Raw genomic sequence first — 19,843 nt, forward strand, 5'->3', positions numbered from 1 at the left:
GGTGGCAGTATCAGACTGCACTGAAATTTAACTTACTCAGAGGTTTAGAAACAGGCCTTGAAGAACACCCACCAGTTGGGCCACACATGCAGTGACAGAGGCATGACTGGCTCACCAAGTCACGTTTTACTCCGTTCCCCAGCCGCTGCCTACAGAATCAGTTAACGCTTCAGTTCCTGACTAACAGAGACATTTCTAAACAGGCCTGGAAAGCCACATCAGAATCCACAAACTGCTGTTGTAAGATGACGAACAGCAAATGCTTCATCCTGTTACTGCTGATCCTAATTTAACACGTTTACTCTTCAGTAACACTGTATTCGGTACAAGTGTTCAGACGGGGGCGGGGGGGGTGGGGGGGGTGGGGAACAAACACACAATCGGGCACAGAGCACAAAAAGGAACCGTTAACACTAACCTCGCTACCAAATATAAACTTTGCATTCGCTTCCAATTCCGCCTGCCTGATGACACGGCAAAGATTGCCTGGATGCTTTGCTACTGTTTCTAGGGTACGCTGTCTCACTCGTCCCATTTCTTATTCTCTCTTTGAGCATCGGCCATTGGAAGCAGTATAAATAATGCTCCAATTGTAGCTTTAGAGTTGACCCCGCGTAACAGTTATCCTCTTGTTATTCATTCCGATATAAACATAGTTTATGTATGGGTTTAGGATGAGGCAGATCCAGCTGTATCTTCTGTAATGCATCCCAATCAGTTCTAGCTTCTTACTTCCCAAGTCTGTCATGATTCAGGTGAGAGAAGGAGCCTAATGAAGAGGCAGTTCAGCCAAGCAAAAAATACCAGTTGTTACCCAGAAACTCCAGCCAATCGTCAGTATTTCAGAATAAACTTCTTACAGACTGTGTGAAATGGGAAGAGCACCACTTTAGAGAGAGAAAGTAGAGCCTGAGGTTAGCTCAGCAATCCAACTGCAGCCTGTCCACTTGTACCAAGATAGTGCAATTTTGTTCAGAGTAACATGCTTACGCCAGAGCTGCATCCTCCTAGAGACCCATTTACTGTCCTGCCTGCCACAGAGGCAGCTCAGATTGCTGCTCTGTAAGATGAAAAGAAACCAGGTTGAAGTCTTGTGCAAAGCGCAACTAACTTTAGATCTTACATTCTGAAGTATCAGAGCCTTCAACCTCCAAAGCACACCTAACAAAACGGAAACGCTTAAAGGCAACAAGCGATGTCAGGAGTCAGCACCTTACAGAAAAGCAGCTCCTTCTGGGCACATACACATTTTAGGAGGCCAATCAGCACACTAACCAAAGGACAACTAGAAGTCAGTATCTGGACATTTATTTCAGATATGCAGTTTACACGCATATTATTAAGCAAAACTGAATTGCAAATATACAAATACTGTAACAAGCATTATCAAATAACGTAACTGGCACTAGTGTTACAAGCATATTACTGAAACTGGTGAGGATAAGTCATGGAAGAGGACTGCAGCTGATGGCATTTCCTTATTATCCAACCAAACTTCCCATAGCACCATAATGGCAATACATAAAACACAAGACAGAACATCGTTAACTGTTATTCTGATATTCACAATTTGTTTGGTGGGTTGGTTTTTTTTTTCATTTTAGTGAATTACATAGCAAAAAAATGTTAACAGTGCAGGCGCTTTGGCCAACTTCAGCTTGTGTTCAGCTGTACATCTTCCATATGCAAAAGAAAAATTAAAAAGCCAGCATATTTGGAACCCATCTTTGCACCTGGGCAGTCATTGCACTGCACTTCGATTCTGGGACTGAAGATAGGCATGTCTTGCAAAGAGATGTCATGTCCACGAAAGCCTGAGTGAGTCTTTGGTAGGCTAATATTTCATTATTACTACTACACATTTATATACCACAGTTATTTTGTTCACTAGAATCTTCTTTTGTGATCCAAGGTGGCCAAAGAGGACATTCTGGAGAACATTACAGTAAAATCCTCAAACGACCAGGCACTTCAAACCCAGTCTTTTCCAAAGGCACCAAGAATTGATGGGGCACCATTTTCCCCGCTCATGAAAGGTGACTGCATCTGCGTTTCTACAATGCTTATAAATCACTGGATTGTTATTTTACAGGTTTTATACACTATATAGTAGCCTTATCTGCTGCATGGTTGGTTGCATGAATAAATAAGTAACCCCACTGTTCTTCACAGGTGACATCTCCATTCCACCATATATTTAGTACCAATTTCTTCTGTTTCAAAACTATGTAAAATGCCATAACCTTGCTCAAAGGGTACACACATACAAACACTTCTGACACAGGCTACATCCATCTGAAGATACGCAGTTCATTCTACATGCATTCTAAATACAGTGTGTCCAGTTATGAAACAAAATTGTTACGAATATTCACTGTCGAAATATATTTGTATAGGTCTCTGCAAAACTTTTGCTTCCCTTTAAATAGAGTTCACACAAGAATGGTTTTAAGTCACTAACGCTCAGCTAACACCCAGTTATCCCAAACCCCATATTTTCCAAGTGAACAGTGCAGGACATATTATTCATTTCAGCATTTAACATATTAAGAATTTACCGATTTTTATCTAAATACACCAAGTATATGCTTTCAAGCAAAGTTGTGGCAAAAATACAAAACATGGACGTATTCGTACTGCTGTAATGCACTTGGTTAAAGCCTTCATGTCTCTTCACAGGTCTAAGAGCCATATGAAGTATTTTGCCTTATCAGACAAGTATATATAAAATGCAGTTGTATCAAAACCTTGCTTCTGCTGAAAACCAAAACCTACGAAAGTCGCATGTAATTCAACCAGCTTTCAGACAGGGTTCTTTAGTGGTAAATATATTTTTGCAGCGCTTACAGGCTTAAATTTCAGTCTGAATAGCAGTGCTTAATTCCACAGCATGTTGTGAATGATTGTTGTTTGTTTCTTTCAGTGTTTCACCAACACCTAAACCTACATCTGTTGAAGATCCATTATTAATGCTTTCCTCAGCAATGTAACTCAGCTGTGGAACATCAGTGCTTGGGGCTGTCGGAACAGGCGCAGGGATTCCACTTGGCTGCGGAGAGTTTTCCAAGCGATCATTTTCCACCTCTGGGAGAACACTGACTGTGGTAAAGCGAGTATGATAGTCACTGGAACCGTGGCTACAGGAAGTTTTCATACTTTCCATATCTGAGCAACTAAACTCAGAAAAATGGCTCGAGTGAGAATCTGCTACAGATGGAATACTATCGCTAAGAGAGGGAGAGTCAAATTCACTGGAGTTTGTGCTTTGTTGTTCCAAAAGCTGAGCATCCATGTCCTCTCTTGTCTCATTTATCTTCATGCTACTCTTCTTTCTCAGCTTACCTTTACATTTTTTTCCTGCTGTTGTTTCTTTGGACCACTTGGTGGCACTCGATTTACTTTCCGGCAAGCAGGCCGATGAACAACCGACATTACTACGACCCGCAGCACTGCCATCATCAACGCTACTGCTTCCGCTGTTGTGTCTGAATTTGGCTGGCTTTGATTCAATATCCACTTGCACTTCCATACTGTTGCCTTCCCTAGAACAAGAAAGAATCCATGAGTGTAAGACAAGCCAGCTAACACACCAAAACAAACTCCTACTGCTTTCCAAAATACATAGCAAAAGAAAGTTAGGGAGATGTTTTAGAAAAGTTAAGTGTTTAACCAAATAAACAGCCCAAAGAAAAACACAAAGTCTGAAAGATCAAACACTTTACTGAGCTATAGCAATGGTGTTCCTCTTCGGAAAATAACCTTGGCAAATATAAGCAGTCACACGTAATTCAATTTGTAACAAAATTTGCAGTTTCAAAGGGTAATCATTGCACTAGAACAGCTGAGGCATGCTTAGAAGCAAGGCTCATTAGTCTTCTGTTCTCACCACACTTCTCTTACCTGTCCAACGGGATGTAAGAGTTCAGAATGGATCCTGCCATTGCTTTGGTACTGGCATTATCACTAACTGTTCCCAAGCTAACTGTACCAGATTCTCCACTCAGACTGTATCGTTCTTTCTGCACATCTGCTTGTACTTCCAGTCTTGGAGAGAAAGAAAGAGAATTGCATAAACTGCTGCTACAGTTAAAGCACACTAGCTGAAAATTAGCATCACTTTGTAGAGTTTCTCCACCATGCAGTAATAAGTAGAGTTTATTAGTTATTCCAGTACAGATGTGCATATTTACCATACTGAAATAGGTTATTCCCTTCCCACTGTCAAAAATTACTATTTTCTGATTAAAAAAACCACAAACAAAACAAAAACGCACAAAAGCAAAACCAGATCTATTTTCCAACAAAGCAAAATGTTGCATGTTAACCCAGAGGTTCTGGATTCTTTCCTTCCTGAGATTTACAGGAACAGCTTCCAGGCTTAGCAACTATTCTTTTGCAGATAGTGTACTGTACACTAAAAATGGAAAACACAAATCAGAAGGATACATAAGTTCAAGACATTACAGTTTCCAGACATTACAGTTTCCCTGTTTCTCCAGCTGCAAAATTATTACTAATAAAATAACAGGCAAAGAACTGTGTTCTGTACTCTGCTTTATATTGTATTGTTATCAATTGCAACAGGAATAATAGGAACTTGAGCAATTTTAAGTTGGGCTGAGCAGATAAACCAGAAATCAAATTATAAGCTTTTTCCCAAATGCCTTGTTTATCCATGTCCTGACAGTGAATTGCAAGTGGTTTTTGTTTTCTTTTCCACTCTCTGCTCTTTAAAGGGGATAGGCATAGCTCACTCAGCAATCAGAGCTTGAAACACTTGTCCCAGCATAAGGAAATCCTTGATGCTATCCTGCCCTCCTTATTTCATATAGCCTGGACTTCTGAATTGTGCCTCCCACTGACTCTTGGGTAGAGGCTGCTCTCCTGGGAATCAGGAGAACAAGATCTCAGGCCCTGCTCACCCTAAAAAAAATTTCAAACTCTTCTTTGAGGATTGTAGCCTGGCAGGATCTCTTGGAAATCAGCAAGTTTATCAGAGATGAACTGTATCTCTCAAAGACAGTTCCTTTTAATAGGACCCAATTTAAAATAAAAATGAAAAAGCCTTGTAATATCACTTCCTCTGCTCACATGTAGAGCAGGATACCATACGGCAGAAAGCAGGTCTCTTACCTGTTAAAGCAGTTAACCATCGCGCTTCCTGAGAGACTCCCTGTTATACTGGCCCCGGCCAGGGCCATGGTACTAGCGGTTTCACTTAGGTTGTCTCGAATGGCTCCTATCCTGTCCATGTGGCTACCACTTGCACTCAAGCTGCCAGTCAGTCCTCCAACGCTTCCTTCGCCTATGCTAGGGTTATGACGTGCCTCTGCTACTGAAGTAGCATCTAGACAGAAGTAAAGAAGGCTTGTCAGTTCTGGAAGTAGAACTTAATAGCTTCTGGAATGTGACCATGGAAACTGTTGCTGAAATTATGCTGAGAAAAAGGATTTATAAAACATAACTGTGACAAAAAGATAACTTTGTCAAAAAGAAAACCCCTCACACCAATAAACCCTTTCTTGGAGTTGCTATAGTAGTTATCCCTAACATCACATAATTAAGACACCAAAAAAGTTAACAATGGATAGGAAGGTAACAGAGAGTCAAGGAACACAGACAGACCCTACCCCAAAGGATACTGCCATATAATTAAAACTTAAAAAGCACCAGAGCAGTATTCAGTTCCCCATTACAGAAAAAAATATGAAAGTCAGCCAGCAAGCTTCCACAAACCAGTTGTTCTGAAAAAGCAGCATTAATTTTATCTTAAAACTTTTACCTATGGAAAAGACTTTACTTGAGCCTGGCACTGATTAAAATGAGTAAGAAAAGTTTTAAATGGTTATATTACAGCATAGCACAACACAAACACAGAAAAGCTATCCTCATCTGACAGCTGGTCTTTCAGCAACAAGCGGAGGTAGTCGTAACTGTGTAATTCCTCTTCTGCAAATAAGTACTCTAGTATCTAAGGCCATCAAATATAAGTCACGAAGACCAAATGTATAGAAAATGAAACACGAATGTTCTTACCTACAGCTGCATTTGTTCCACCAACATTTATATCATTTTCATCATCAAATTCTATCCTGACACCTTTTCCATTGCCTGCTGACACACCACAGCCTCCACTTCGGCAGAGGGAAATTGGAACAACTCCATACACGTAAGCCAGCATAATAGGAACACCAATACCTACAGAACAAAGTAAAGTCTTTCATTAAACGTGACTTGTATTTTGGAGGCTTTCATAAAAGCCATTTCACTTTCCATGATTACTTAATATTTCACACTTCAAAGAAATCAGGAGGTAGTAAAATTAATAAATATTGGTAAATCACTAAGGTGAAATGACAGGAAAAGTACTTTCAGCAGGCAGAATGTCCTCTATCAGCATTGGTAGGCAGAGAAGCTTAATGCTTGATGAACTAATACTTCCAGTGTGTCCATAACACCTTTTACAAACACAATGAAAATACTTTAAAGGTTCATATAAGCTCCAATGAGGAATGTAATAATGTTCCACCTGAGAAGCAGAAATAGAGATCTATTTCAAATGTTATTCAACTAAAAATGTTACTACCTCTACTAATTTAATAAGGGGCTTGATTTTGCATCCACTGAAGTCAGACAGGGCTTTGCTATCTATTTATAGGACTTAACATTATTAGTGTGGGATCTTTCATATTTATTGTATCACACTGATTTAATTTAAAATACTTCATTAAACAAGTTGTCCTTAAAAGGAAACATTTCTCTGGAGCAAGGTGGCAGGAATTAAGGAAAACCAGTGAAAGGAACCGTGGGCTAAAGCACACACAGATATACACACACATCCATCCCACCACTTCTAGTGGACTGTGAAACTCATTCCTTTGGCATATGAATTAAACCGCTCTATGGCTTTGCTGATGGCAGTCCACACAAAGTACAGAAAAATGGTAGACTGAAAAACAGCAAGCTGGCCCACTCTGAAAAAGCCAGGATGGAGGCAGATCCAATGCAAAAGCTCCTCACTCTAATGTAAAAGAAGGGTTCCAGTTGTAAGAAGTCCCTTTCACTAGATATTTCTCAGCATTTCAAGGAGGAAATCCATATTCTCAAGGCCCCTATTTTAGAAGCCAAATAACGTCCTGAGACTGAAGGCTATGTGTTAATGGCAACAGGGGGAGAATAAAAATTCCACAAAACAAAACTGAACTGCTTTCCCTAAGAAGCCAAGTTTTATCTCCAGTCAGGAATAAGAAACAGCTTTAAAAAATTAAGTAAAGCAGACCTATAAATGTATCTATGAGACTTTGTGTCCCGCTACCAGTTTAGTGGAGATCTGACACTGCAGCTACATGGGGACAATGCAATGCAGAGACACCAGAGAGGGTTTTATGACTAGCACATCTGCATTTGCACAGCAGTCAACCATTGTTAACATGCAGTTTAAAGCCACAGCTTCATGGCCAATTTAAACCATCACTTGCCACAAGCGGCCCTGTCTTCCCATGGCCAGTCATTCCTCTGAGCATTGCTTCTGGCACAAGGGGGAATACTGCATACACAACTGCATGATGAATTGGATCAGGGGACTGATTCAGCTTAAAACTAAACGGTGGGTCTTAACATGAATCAGTTATCCACGGCAGCTTACTGTGCAGCCATAAAGATGCCTGTGCTGCAACAAAGGAGAAGCAAGGCAGCACTGGGCAAGTCCACTCCTTTCAAAAAAATCAGGGTTTGTTTATAGCAATCTTGAAATTACGTGGTAAGATAATAAATATTTTGTAGTGTACAGCCCGATTTTCCTCAAATCCTATCCTCAACAATCCCCATAAGAAGGAATATGATAGAATTCAAACTGACTTCCAGAGCATAATAGTTTGTCAACTACTGCAATGTTAAGCGTAAGAGACTGTATTTTTCTTCTGTGTTCAGAGAAGTTTGATATGAAGTTATTGAAATATGAATAGACTCAGAAAACTGGCAACAGTTTTTCCTTGGTCAGTCATTTAAAAAAAGCTTTAAATATTTAAGTTTTAAAAGCCAGATATGACAAGTGGAAACTTCTATTTGCAATGTAAAAATTCTTTTTAATTCTTCACTTTAATGCAGCATTTCCTGAAGTACTGTATTCTCCATTCTGCCCCAATAAACGTCTAATCTCAGACTCCTCATTTTCTCAGTTCTTTCAACTATCAAAGGATACTATAAGTCTTAATCTCAACTGTTTTATTCATGAGTGCTTATAGAGTTCTGTTTGCAAGGTGCTACCAATACACAAAACAGTAGTATTTGCTTACCTACAGTTACTGCAGCTACTACTGGAGAAACAATTACAGATAAGGTTACACCACCTGCTATAGCCAAGTTTCGCTTGTGCTTTGAAATGTCTTTGCCTTCGTATCGATTGTGAATCTTGAGAGAAAAAAAGAAGAAAAAGTTTAGAATATTATCGTCATAATACATTGCTGCAAGGACAGAACTACTGACGTATAATAGTTCGGAATTTGTATTCTGCTCTTTTTCAGAAAGACCACATTCTATGTCATGATTTATTCCTTAACTTACCTCAAAGAAAAGAAAATTTATACATTTCTTAATTTTGGGCAACTTCTTAAAAGTCACAAGTCCTCCCATCCAGCAACTAAGCATTTACTTTCAGCATCAAGTTAGAAGAGCTAAATCATTGAACAGCTTTGTTTGTTTAATCATTACACCAGCCTACGTAGCTGGGAAAAGTAGACCATTTTCAAGGTCAAAAAATTATCACATCTAATCAAATTGACACTTCTTATTCCCAGTCACCTTTCCCCTGAACAATACAGAGTGAAGCTTTCACAGATTATTAGATCTCTGGAAACAGAAGTTGACATAACAGAGCCATGAAAATCTTGTAGTAAGGTAGCCTTCACCAAACACATCCTGGGATGGGGGAGAGCAAGAGCTCCGTTGCTCTGGCACCCTCTCATCACAAGCTGCTGAGACAGGAAATACTTTGGCAAACCAAAGTCTTAGCTGTGCTGCTATTTACTGAGGAATCTGCTAACCAACCTCCTTACTGATGGTTCAAGCCTGCAAGAACTCTGAAATGCGACTGCCTGAAACTTATGTGCTGTAAATCCCACATGAACCCGAAAGACCTTCAAAGATCACTGTTTTACAGAGATTTCCTATTTTTTTGTGTTTCATTTACTCTCTCTAGGAGCACGGCTTTTCAGGGATATGCACTTCATCTGTCATTGTCTTTGGATGACGTAATTATAAAGGAACAAGAGGTCACACTATCTTAATGGTTGTCATGAGTTAATCCTCACTACATCTACGGAGAAACACAAAAGAGTATTAAGAGGATAATCACAGTATTTTTATATCAATATGTACTGCAAGAAGAATGATGAAAAACAAACTGGAAGTTTTGTTAAGTGTTGTGCTTTCTGAATTATAATTTCAGTTAAAGATTTAGTTAACAGTAGTTCTCATTTTGGAATAAGCCTAAAGTATTTGTATTTGTTCAGGCAAAACAGGCAAGGAAAGGGCAGAGAAGACATTGCACTTTGTATAACGAGGATGCATTTGCTTGCTCTGAGGTACATTATACAAAGAGCAACAAGGAGTGAGTGAGCACTTGAATGTGGAACATCTATGAATTAAAAAGCAAAAATTGAACACTCTTACAGTATGAGTGTGTAAGAATTACAAACCCAGGAACATCAGGTTTCGTGGGGCTCTGTGAGAAATTACCAGGATCACCTCAGGCACTGAATTTTACCATTACGGGCAATTTTAACTACCGAAACAAAAGGCACACAACAAAGTTATCTATAAAGGCTACTGGATTCATTAAACATAAAGCAACAAAAAGGAATGGAAGGCAATGGTTACAAAGGAGCAACTGATTGAAAATATGAAGATAGAAGGTTACATTGGTAGGAATGACTATGAAATAAGAGACTTCAGAATATTCAGTAAGGACTAAAGAATATCCAAATAAAAATACTGGGCCAGAATAAGAGAGATTTCAATAAATTCAGAAAACTGGTAGGTTACAAGACTTGTATCTATAAAAAGAGAGGACTAGCACTTCCTTAAAAAAAAACTATCAAAGCACAAGTACAAACTCTTCCAATGCAGAAGACAGACAGAATGTTGTAAAAGAACAACGAAGCTTCCTTTTCTGAAGCAGCAGCAGCATTAAGAAAATAGAAAGTAGGTCAGATTACTATGAATGGTAATAAAGAAACAGCATGAGGGTGTCAGGACAAAATCAGAAAGGTTAAAATAGAGGAGACAAAAAGCAAGGGACATCAAAGTCAACACACAATTATTCTACATGTACACTGTTAGTAAGAGGAAGACCAAAATGGATCAACTTGCTTTTTAACAAAAAGACAAGACAGCAGTGGATGAAACTGGAGGCCTGTTCAATTTTTTTCCCTTTCAGTTATCACTAAAGATCAACCGTGAGCCAGGTGACTGGTGACAAAGGACTAAGATCTGTAGGAAGACAACTGGTTAGAGTGTACTTATATTAGGTGATCCGAAAAATATGTTAGCAGGCCCAATTTCAGAGCCACTAATAATAATTTTTGAAAATTGTTATTCACAGAAGATGTTGCAATGATAATCTTTAAAAAGCTGTAAACCAAGAAGCTGGCGAATTGAAGACCAGTTGAGAGGTGAGAGGTGTCCCTGCCCATGACAGGGAGGTTGGATTAGATGATCTCTGAGGTCCCTTCCAGCCTATGCCATTCTATGATTCTCTGATTTTTTTTTCAAATAGAAATCACGTCAATCTAATTTTCTTCTGTGACAAGATAACTAGCCTTGAGGATGGGAAGAAGCAGATGTCACACTGACTTGAACAAAATTTTGACATTTCTTGTATGACACTCAAACAGGTTGTAAAGGTCCAGAACAAAAAGTGGACTAGAAGAAACTGCTATTAGCTTCAGGTAAAACTGATAGAAAACATCCAAGTTATCATTAGGTTTTCTTACTCCCCAAATTGAAACTCTTCACCCTATACTTTCCAAGACATATGACCTGGATCCAAGAGTATTCAACATTTTTATTAAGCTGGAAGATGGAAGGAGAGGAATGTGTGTTGAATTTCAGGCCAACACAATCTGGCAAGGTTGCAAGAATGCCAGAACCCATATTAATGTTGAGAATTTTAAAAAATGGGACTGAAATGACTAAGATGCAGCACAATGGTAATGAGTTCAAGACTACCCTTCAGAAGGGACCAATTGCCTAAATTGGGAAGGGTATCTGTTTTAGAGTACACAAAATGAAAATAGCATGTTGCTGAGAAAGAGATAACTAGCAGTTATACACACAGGATCACCCTTTCATTTAACTCAGCAGTAGTAATGCTGCAACTTAACTGCTGTATTCAAACTGGACAAAAACAAAGGTGGTATACACAACTGGAAGGAAATCCAGAAAAGAAGATGAGAACCAGAAGTCTAAACCAGTCTGTTTTCTTGACAGTTTGTCAAAAAAAACTCAAAGTGCTAGGTTTGTTTAGAGATAGTGGACTGAAAATTTATCAAATATGTAATGGGATATTCAAAAGCAAAAGGATTCTTTATATCAGCTGAAGATAGGGCAATAAGAATTTAGTGTAGAAAGAAAATTTACATTAATGTCAGAAGAATCAATTTTTTTTTCTCTCTAGGAGAGCCTGTGGAATCTCAATCATCAGATATTTTGAAGAAAAGTGCAAACACGTGACAGGAGTCACAAAAAAACAACCATTAAGCAGTGGAGTACAATGGAAATTCTCATGAGGCTGCCCTCACAGACCAGCTTTCTGAGACTTTACCATTAAGACATGAAAGGTGCTCAGTGATGGGGACCTATCCCAAAATCTAATGAGAAAAGTAGAACATGCAATAGTAATTTAAAACAGGTAACTGCTGCTTTCTTCCTCTTATCATGTATAAGGTTCCAATGTCAGTAAGGGACTAAGATAAAACAGAATAGAATGGTCAAAAACCAACAATAGCAGAAAGTAGTAGTATTTGCTTGAAAGAAAAAGATGAAAATTCAGCAGAAAAGATGCATCCCTGGACATTTTGTCTAGCAGCAACAGCTCATGTGAGAGAAACACTCCTGCCATCCCCTTGCCTAACAAACACAGAATTAGGTGTCTGTGCCAGTCACTACGAGAACCCATGCTGATAAAATGAGGATGGGAATTAGAAAATCTTCTAATTACGCCAACCAGGACACGTAACAGAACACTAAACACCTGCTGAATCAAGTGATCATTTCAAAAAACCCGTTTCCAGAAGACTTTAGTAACTTACTACTTTACCTTAAATTACAAATACAAGATGTAATTATCCTTTCTTTTCCTTGCAATTTGTCATGACTTTATACTAAAAACTATTATATTCTGGAGAGGAAATACATCAACCATCTTCTCATTAACATGGTCGTTTCTAGCAGATTCCTACAAACAGTAAAATGAAGATAGGTGTTGTCTAGCTACCTGAACTGAACACTGCTCCACATGGTGGACTAGCCCAAGGCAATCAACAAGCTGCTGAGTATAAATGCTTAAATGTGTGCATGCACAAATCTATACTAGCAAAATTTTATACTAAAATGCTGGTAACTATCTGCTGTTAAGAAAAATAAGAAGGATTTCCTTTTTGCCTTTCTTCTCCTCTAAATATTGTTTCATTCTAAGTAACATAAGGGAAACAGATTAAAAACAGTCATTTTGAAAAAGCATGCAAGAACTTCCACGGCAAGATGCAGAAACTGGAAATTGTTTGATGTTTTGGTCTGTCTGTTTCAAAGGGAACTACATTCTTAAAAACACTGCTTCTCCTTCCTGTACAATTTTAATAAATACCTTTAAACAACTTAGAGGTTGGTTTGTTCCAGGTTTTTTTGACGTGGTTTGGTTTTTGGTTTTGTTTTGTTTGGGGTTTTTTGTTGTTTGCTTGTAGTTTTTTTTTAAACTGGTGAAGATGGCCAACTGAACATAGCATTACCCAAGTCATACGATGCAGAAGGTAAAACCTGAAGCATGTTAGGAGTTGTAACACATTTTACCTTACGTCCCACATACACAGGAATTCCAATAATCATAGCAGGAATAGCAATGCCAGCTATTAAGGCAATTCCTACAGGAGCTCCAACAAGTGTCCCTAGTTGCCACAGTATTTTCTTCTTACGGCTCCATGGTTTCTTTCCCCAAAATGTGCAACCTGAAGGGCTAATAGAAAGAAGTAAGAAGACTGTAAAGAAATTGTAAGTAAACCAACATAACTATACAGTACTGAACTGTTCTCTAGTTACAAAATTATTGCTCTTAGGTTCAAGTTACAGATGTTATGGATACTAAAACATCAGTTATGATTTCTTCAGATGTTTTTTGCCTTTATAGAGTATTTTGCAACATAAAGAGAAGCATATAGCATATTACCACATGCCAATATGTGGTTCACAGGTAACATATATCAGAGTTTTTGTATCACTTACTATGAAGACAATACAGCAGTATTTTTAAGACAGCAGTAAAAATAGCAGATATGTTCTAAAACACTTCATTTCTTATACCAAGTACACATTGCATGCGTGAAACTTAGAAAAATACTCTAAAATAAAAAACCAAAGTACTCATTTAAGTACATGCATTGAAAACTAACTTAATTCTCAGATATAGACACTTCAACCGTGATTCTCTACTCCAACAGGAAGAAAGCCAGACTTAAGCAGCCAGAAATCCACTTCTGTATACTTTAGAAAACAAATTACCAGCCATATAGGTATTTTTTTTTCTTAAATGTACCTTAAATAATGTAAATCCGAGATCTCTTTCATACATAGCCAACAGAATTCACAGCCACAGACAGCACAAGTCATATGATTGCAGCTTCCATCGTTCATTTTTATTATATAAGCAGCACAGCGTGGGCATGGCTTTATGTCATCAGCTGTTTAAAAATTAATTTTAAGATAATATCAGTTCTTTAGACAACCAGATTTAATCAAAATATAGACATATGTTTGGGAAAACTGATTGAAGCTTTATCTGAAAAACAGAAGGAGTTTATTAGAAGTTTGCTTTACAAATCTTGATTTGGCAATGACTTGATAGCTATTTGTAAACCTTGGACCAAGTAAAACTAATGAAGACAAGACATATTAGATCACATTCAAGTAATTGAATAGTTAATGCATACACTCTGTAAGGATTTTCTAAGATTAATGTAATGTATATTAAAGTCAGACATTAAATATGTATGTTAACACAGGACTGATAATATAGTCTCTTTAAATATAATCCTCTTACATTTCGCACCGTTATGAGTCTTTTTCTTGAATATTCAGTCTCAACTCTGTTACTTATCTTAAATCCATCTCCCCTTCCACATTAAGTGCATTTCTTTGGTATCACCAGCCTCCTCTTCAGTCCTTTTCATAGCCCTACTTAATACTTAACTCCCCAGAAAAAAAACAACATTGTAGCAAAAAAAATCCTGGAGGATCTCCTTGTTCCCAAGTCAAATATTGAAAAATACGGTTAAGTGACCAGCTCTATCATTAACAAACAAGGGGTCACTGAGCAACAGTGAAATAGTGGCATACTGACAACCACAGTTGTGACCTTCGTTCTTCCACATTACTGGTTAGCATGTGCACTTCAGGACAAGCTATTTACTCACAGCAGCAGAAATAACTTGCAGCTCCTAGTGCAGAAGCCCAAGTTTACTACCTCTGTTCTACTAGATAGGACAAAGGGAAAACAGGGGATTATACTTGGTATACAGAATATCCTAAGAGGTGCAGAAGCAGCAGAAACAGTACCTCTACCAACTTCAGTGCAAAAGGACAGCGATCAGCTAAAAGGATGCACTAGCTATTCCCAGATGGGAACAGATGCACAACCTACAGGGCAGTAACTAAATGAAGCAAGTTCTTACAACATGGGTATGACAGAGCTACAGCTGTTCATACTGGGAGCGACTGAAAGGGCAAGGAAAGGAGCTGGCATGCTAATTTATTCAAAGTTTATTTTAAAATTTATTTGAAAACTGGAGCAAGATGCCAATTTTTAAGACAAGATTGAGTGCCTTGTTAAAACGAGCCAGCACAAACAAGTTAGAGACTCCCAAGTGTAGGGCTGGATTAGAGAACAGCAGCTCTAACTACATTCAAGGTGCAAGAGAGACTCTTAACCCCAAGTATCTGCCTTGTTTGGTCAGACAGACACAAAAGCTGCCAAAAAGTCCAAAATGTTTGGTGACGCTCAGAGTCAATTCTTATTAATAGGCAAACTGAACTCTTGCTCCGCAAAATACTACTCTGATCCTCTTTGTTTGGTGGGTTACAAACAAGTTCAATTTAAGAAGATGGAATTACTTGCTTTCTGGTAGCCAAGACAGATGAGCATTTTGTTGAAAAACAGAAATTAGTACTAACAAACTGATGTCAAACATCAGAGCTGGCATCAGACTAAAAGTCCCTTTTTAAAGCAGAAAATCATTGGTTTTGAGTTTTATTTTTAACAGCTTTTATTATTAGCAGCCCTGTGAAATTTCACCTACAGCGGAGAAAATAAGTGCTCCTAGGGTGTAAATGATCCAACTAATGAAGTCAGCCTGCCAAACACAGAGAATGCGTTGCAGCAAGTTCCTTTGCCTTCGTATTTTTCAGCTACAAAGGAAAAAATTTAAAATGCTAACACAAGCCTGTAAGATTGAAGTCTGGCGCTGTGGTCACAGAGTACTTCAAATTATAATATTTAAAATTTGAATTCAAATTTAAAAATCGTATATTTTATGTTTCTGAAAGACAAAGTAGCTAGTATCTACCATGCTACTTTTCAGTTCTTCCCTTTCTAGAGTTAATTGTGCAAATGTACTAAAAAGATATTTTGTGGACACAGTATCCTAATCATAAATACCTGCTGCTCCAGATTCCTGGCTGTAACTGATAGATGAAGAACGAATTGTTCTCAGGCGCAGACTTTGAGCTCTCTCCTGGCGAGCAGCATCACAGGTCTGGTTTGGATGCCAAATCTGCTTACAGTGGTAGCAAAACTCAGTTCCACAGCCTTCTCGTCCACATGTAAGTTTGGGACAGCTGGCACATCCAAAAGCGATCACAGCATATCTTGAACAACCAAGAGAGGCAAGAGAGAATTTTGTTAACAACAACAGTCCTATTTACAGGCTGAAGCAGACAAAACAGCTGCCAGAGCAGCTGAAGCAGGTACAAAGGCAGTGGACATCAGGAGCTGACAGCACAGGTGGCCAGCACAGGCTCCTTACCACCTCCTCCCACAACTCTATCACTACTGCATTCGACTAAGACTCTGTACAGAAATACTACAATCAGTGTAATGATTGTATTTCATGCAGTACTGAAATATACTGTATTTAAGGCTGAATGCAGTACAGTTTAGAAGAGCAGGACAGTAAAACCAAAAAAAGGTATTTAAGCAACTAGAAAAAGTTACAGTTTCAAAAGCGTCCCAGTCACTACGGGCAGGTCCAAGCTTGACCCTTTCTATCATCTGGGGGATCCCTGCTAAGTGATCTGTAGTGTAATCTATTGCTGTAAAGACATCTGACTTGGTACTGCATGACATTTTAGTATTTTACTGGTTGCTTTTTATAATGAATACCACTATCTACTTTAAATAGATGTTTTTTTACTCTTTACATTTTAAAATGTCAAAACAACAAAGTAAGTATTTTCATAAATAAGGACTTTTATTTCTCAATCATTAAGACAATTTGATTTTTTTGACAATTTTTAAAAGCATTTCAAACTTAAATGCAAAAATGGATGAGTTCAGGGCTTCATTGCCACTTTTACTCTGACAATACTACAGAGCAAAATCTCCAAAAACATTGAGACTTACAAAACTCTGTACAATATTTTGTAATCAGACACTACATAAATGATTCTATACAATGACAGAGTTGTTGCCACAAATCAATTCCTCCATCAGGTCTGTGTTTTAAAGTTCACATAATAAAAATACAGACAATGTGTATTATACTTCCTATTAATACCAAATATATATATATGCATATATTCCTACCCATTGAAATTTTTTTATGATTTTATGCAATAGCTTTCTTTTAAATAGAAAATAATACTAGGTCCACGGATATGAACACTTAAAACTGATGTACAGTTTCATTCCCATGAACAGTCCCCCTGAATAGGACTTCAACAGATTTATAAATGCAACAGAGCTTAAATTTATGGTTGTTCAAATGAAGGTAATTTTATTTTAAAAGACTAAATTGCTTATTTTTACCCTCGGCTCAATTTAAAGCAGTTGCATAAATTAACTCAAGATATTCTTTATCAGCAATGATACTAAAAAAAAAATATTCCCACTCACATATCTATCTGAAAATTTAGCTATTTTCATTTTAGAGTAGCTAGATCTGAAGCTCTGCAGAGTTAATGCAAATCTTATCCCTTTCATTAGTGTTTTAAAACAGCATGTTTGAGGTGTTACCCCCTCCTGAGAAGTTCTGCAAACAAATAGGAGTTTTCAACCTTTAATTTACAGATGATACAGTTACAAATTAAAATATTATGCTTGTCTGTTTTCAAATATTTCTTACCTTCTAAGCAAAAATTTGTTTCCGTATTTGCCAGACACTTCTATACTGTTGCCAAGTTAATCAACTCTATTTTCCCACTTACTGCAACTGAAAAGGTAATTGCTTTGTATATACACAGAGACTCTGATCCAAATGCTTCTTCAACATACAGGGATACATCCAAAGACTCACTAACGTTATATCAAAGAATCTCAAGCGTGAGCCACAGAATCAAGCATCGATTCATATTCTGCCTCCCATTACTAATAAAGAACAAGCATATCCCTGAAGGCACTACCCATTTGGGATTGATGTGTTGGCATACCTTTAGAAAGCAACTTTTTGGGCCAGAGAAAAATCTCAGTTCAAACTCTGAAAGATTACAGGTTTAATTTCAACATTTTGCATTTATTTTACAGGTGACATGAAAGCCAAAAGTTCTTTTTAGGCTAAGAGAAAGGACAAACAACCAAATTCAAAGTAATAAAGAGTAAAACAAAAAGCAGAGGTAAAGAACAATTAATTGAATAAAGTATGTAGAGTAGGAAGAGAAGAGGAATGAAGAATTTGTACTCTTTTGCCCAATCTGCTTTTTGCTTGATAAGAAAATCTAGGAATCGCTGCTCTCTTCTAATAATGTCAGCAACACAATCTCAGAGCAAAATGATTAAATAATTCAGACAGAAGAAAAGACAGAACACATTTGGAATACTGATTCACTAAGGCTTGCTAAAATGACATCAGAAAATTAATATGAAGAAACACAATCTCAAAAAATTAGTCTGGAAGAAAGCGCAAGAGGTTTCCTCATCCATGCTCATTCACTCCAGGGATAAACAACCTATATACCTGTGTCCGCTACCAAGCCACTGCAGGTAGGTTGCAGCTGGTCCAAAGACTTTTACAGTATTTCAGGTTAAAAAAAAACCACACACAAACAAAACAAACAGTCAAGATGCATTTGAGCTTGCAACAAAAGCCAAGGACGAGGTAGTCCAGGGTCAGAAAGACCATGGTGCCAGCAGTATGGACCATTTCTGGCATTAGACTGCCTTAGTGCTAGAGGCTCCACAGCTCCCAGGCACTGGTCCGGGGTGTAACTACCCCAACAGAGGTTCTCCTCCCAACTAATCCATAGTTCTCTTGTTGGGAGGATCATAAGAAGTTCTCCACTGAGACAGGAGTAATAATACACTATATTGTGGTTAACTGTTTCAAGATGTTTGGTTCCAGTTTTGCCATCTCTAGGACCTGGTTTTAGCCCAATAGAGTAAGAAAAACAGCCTAGGTTTTTTCCCCAACAGAATGAAAGTCAGCTGAAAATAAGATATATTTACTTAATCATTCTCTGTGGTTTGTAATACAAAGTTAAATATAGTTATGCTAAATAACAGAGGGGCCCGCAATGTAGGAAAAAAACATTGTAGCAGACCAACCTAGCTCCCCTTCTTTTTTTCCTGCCGAATTTTCTCAGCAAGCAAAGTTTTTATGATTATTTGCTCTTTATCTGGTTAAGACCTCTTTTCCAAGTATGATGTCCAAACCCTGAAACAATAATACATGGGATGTTTCATCAGTACTAAGGAGAACTGCAACATTGACATGCACCATCTGCTCAGTTCTTTCTTCTACCTGTTTGAGCAGTGAATTTTTACTACCAAAATGTTCTATTTGCACCTATATCCTAGTTATTACAGCACTTCTAATTTTAAAGGTAAGTTTAGGAAATAATGCTACCCTCTGAAGTTATTGTACCTCTCCTACTTTGAGATTAATCGCAAATTTAGTAAATGCATTCCATCCAGCTCCTTAATGAAATATCTGACCCATGCTAAAATCAGGTCAGCTCCCATTGCAACCCCAATGCATTCAGCCAGTACTATGTGCCAAAACCTGATCAGAAAAAAAAAAAAAAAGTCCTCCATTTTCACTGGATATCACACAAGTTGATTGCAGTTGCCAAAGCAATTAGAAACTGTGACTACTGTTGTGCCACATAACTGCTAAAGCAAATCTCTGCTGAAGTCTGCGCGTACTGTGACACCTCATCTTCGAGCAATGCTCGTTAGTGTAGGCTGTTCAGTGAAAGTCGGAGTAGTGTTTGCTTCCCTAAACCTCATGCCTGTACAATTCTTTTCTCCATCCTCCTCCTGTGCTCCACAACAACGTTAAATCCCTGTTATTACTTTCTATACCACTCCCACTTCTCCTTCCCACGTCCCTCCAGATGTTTTCTCCCAGCTCCCCTGGCCAACAGC

The 19,843-nt window shown here is 38.0% G+C and overlaps 1 protein-coding gene across 4 annotated transcripts in view; it reads right to left on the reverse strand.

Annotated features, from left to right (window-relative positions):
- Nucleotides 1-1,292: 1,292 nt before the first annotated feature.
- Nucleotides 1,293-19,843, reverse strand: part of RNF19A (ring finger protein 19A, RBR E3 ubiquitin protein ligase) — a 59,553-nt gene continuing 41,002 nt past the window's right edge. For all 4 annotated transcript variants that reach the window (XM_086608770.1, XM_086608773.1, XM_086608772.1 and 1 more), the window contains exons 3-10: nt 15,923-16,131; nt 13,805-13,949; nt 13,066-13,228; nt 8,295-8,409; nt 6,037-6,198; nt 5,134-5,347; nt 3,901-4,044; nt 1,293-3,542 (exon numbers count right to left, since the gene is read on the reverse strand). In XM_086608770.1, coding sequence (XP_086464896.1) covers nt 2,852-3,542; nt 3,901-4,044; nt 5,134-5,347; nt 6,037-6,198; nt 8,295-8,409; nt 13,066-13,228; nt 13,805-13,949; nt 15,923-16,131 — 1,843 coding nt within the window. In that variant the 3' untranslated portion in view covers nt 1,293-2,851. The remainder of the gene's footprint in view (nt 3,543-3,900; nt 4,045-5,133; nt 5,348-6,036; nt 6,199-8,294; nt 8,410-13,065; nt 13,229-13,804; nt 13,950-15,922; nt 16,132-19,843) is intronic.

This window comes from Tauraco erythrolophus, chromosome 3 (assembly GCF_009769465.1).
Source record: "Tauraco erythrolophus isolate bTauEry1 chromosome 3, bTauEry1.pri, whole genome shotgun sequence".
Taxonomy (NCBI): Eukaryota; Metazoa; Chordata; class Aves; order Musophagiformes; family Musophagidae; genus Tauraco; species Tauraco erythrolophus.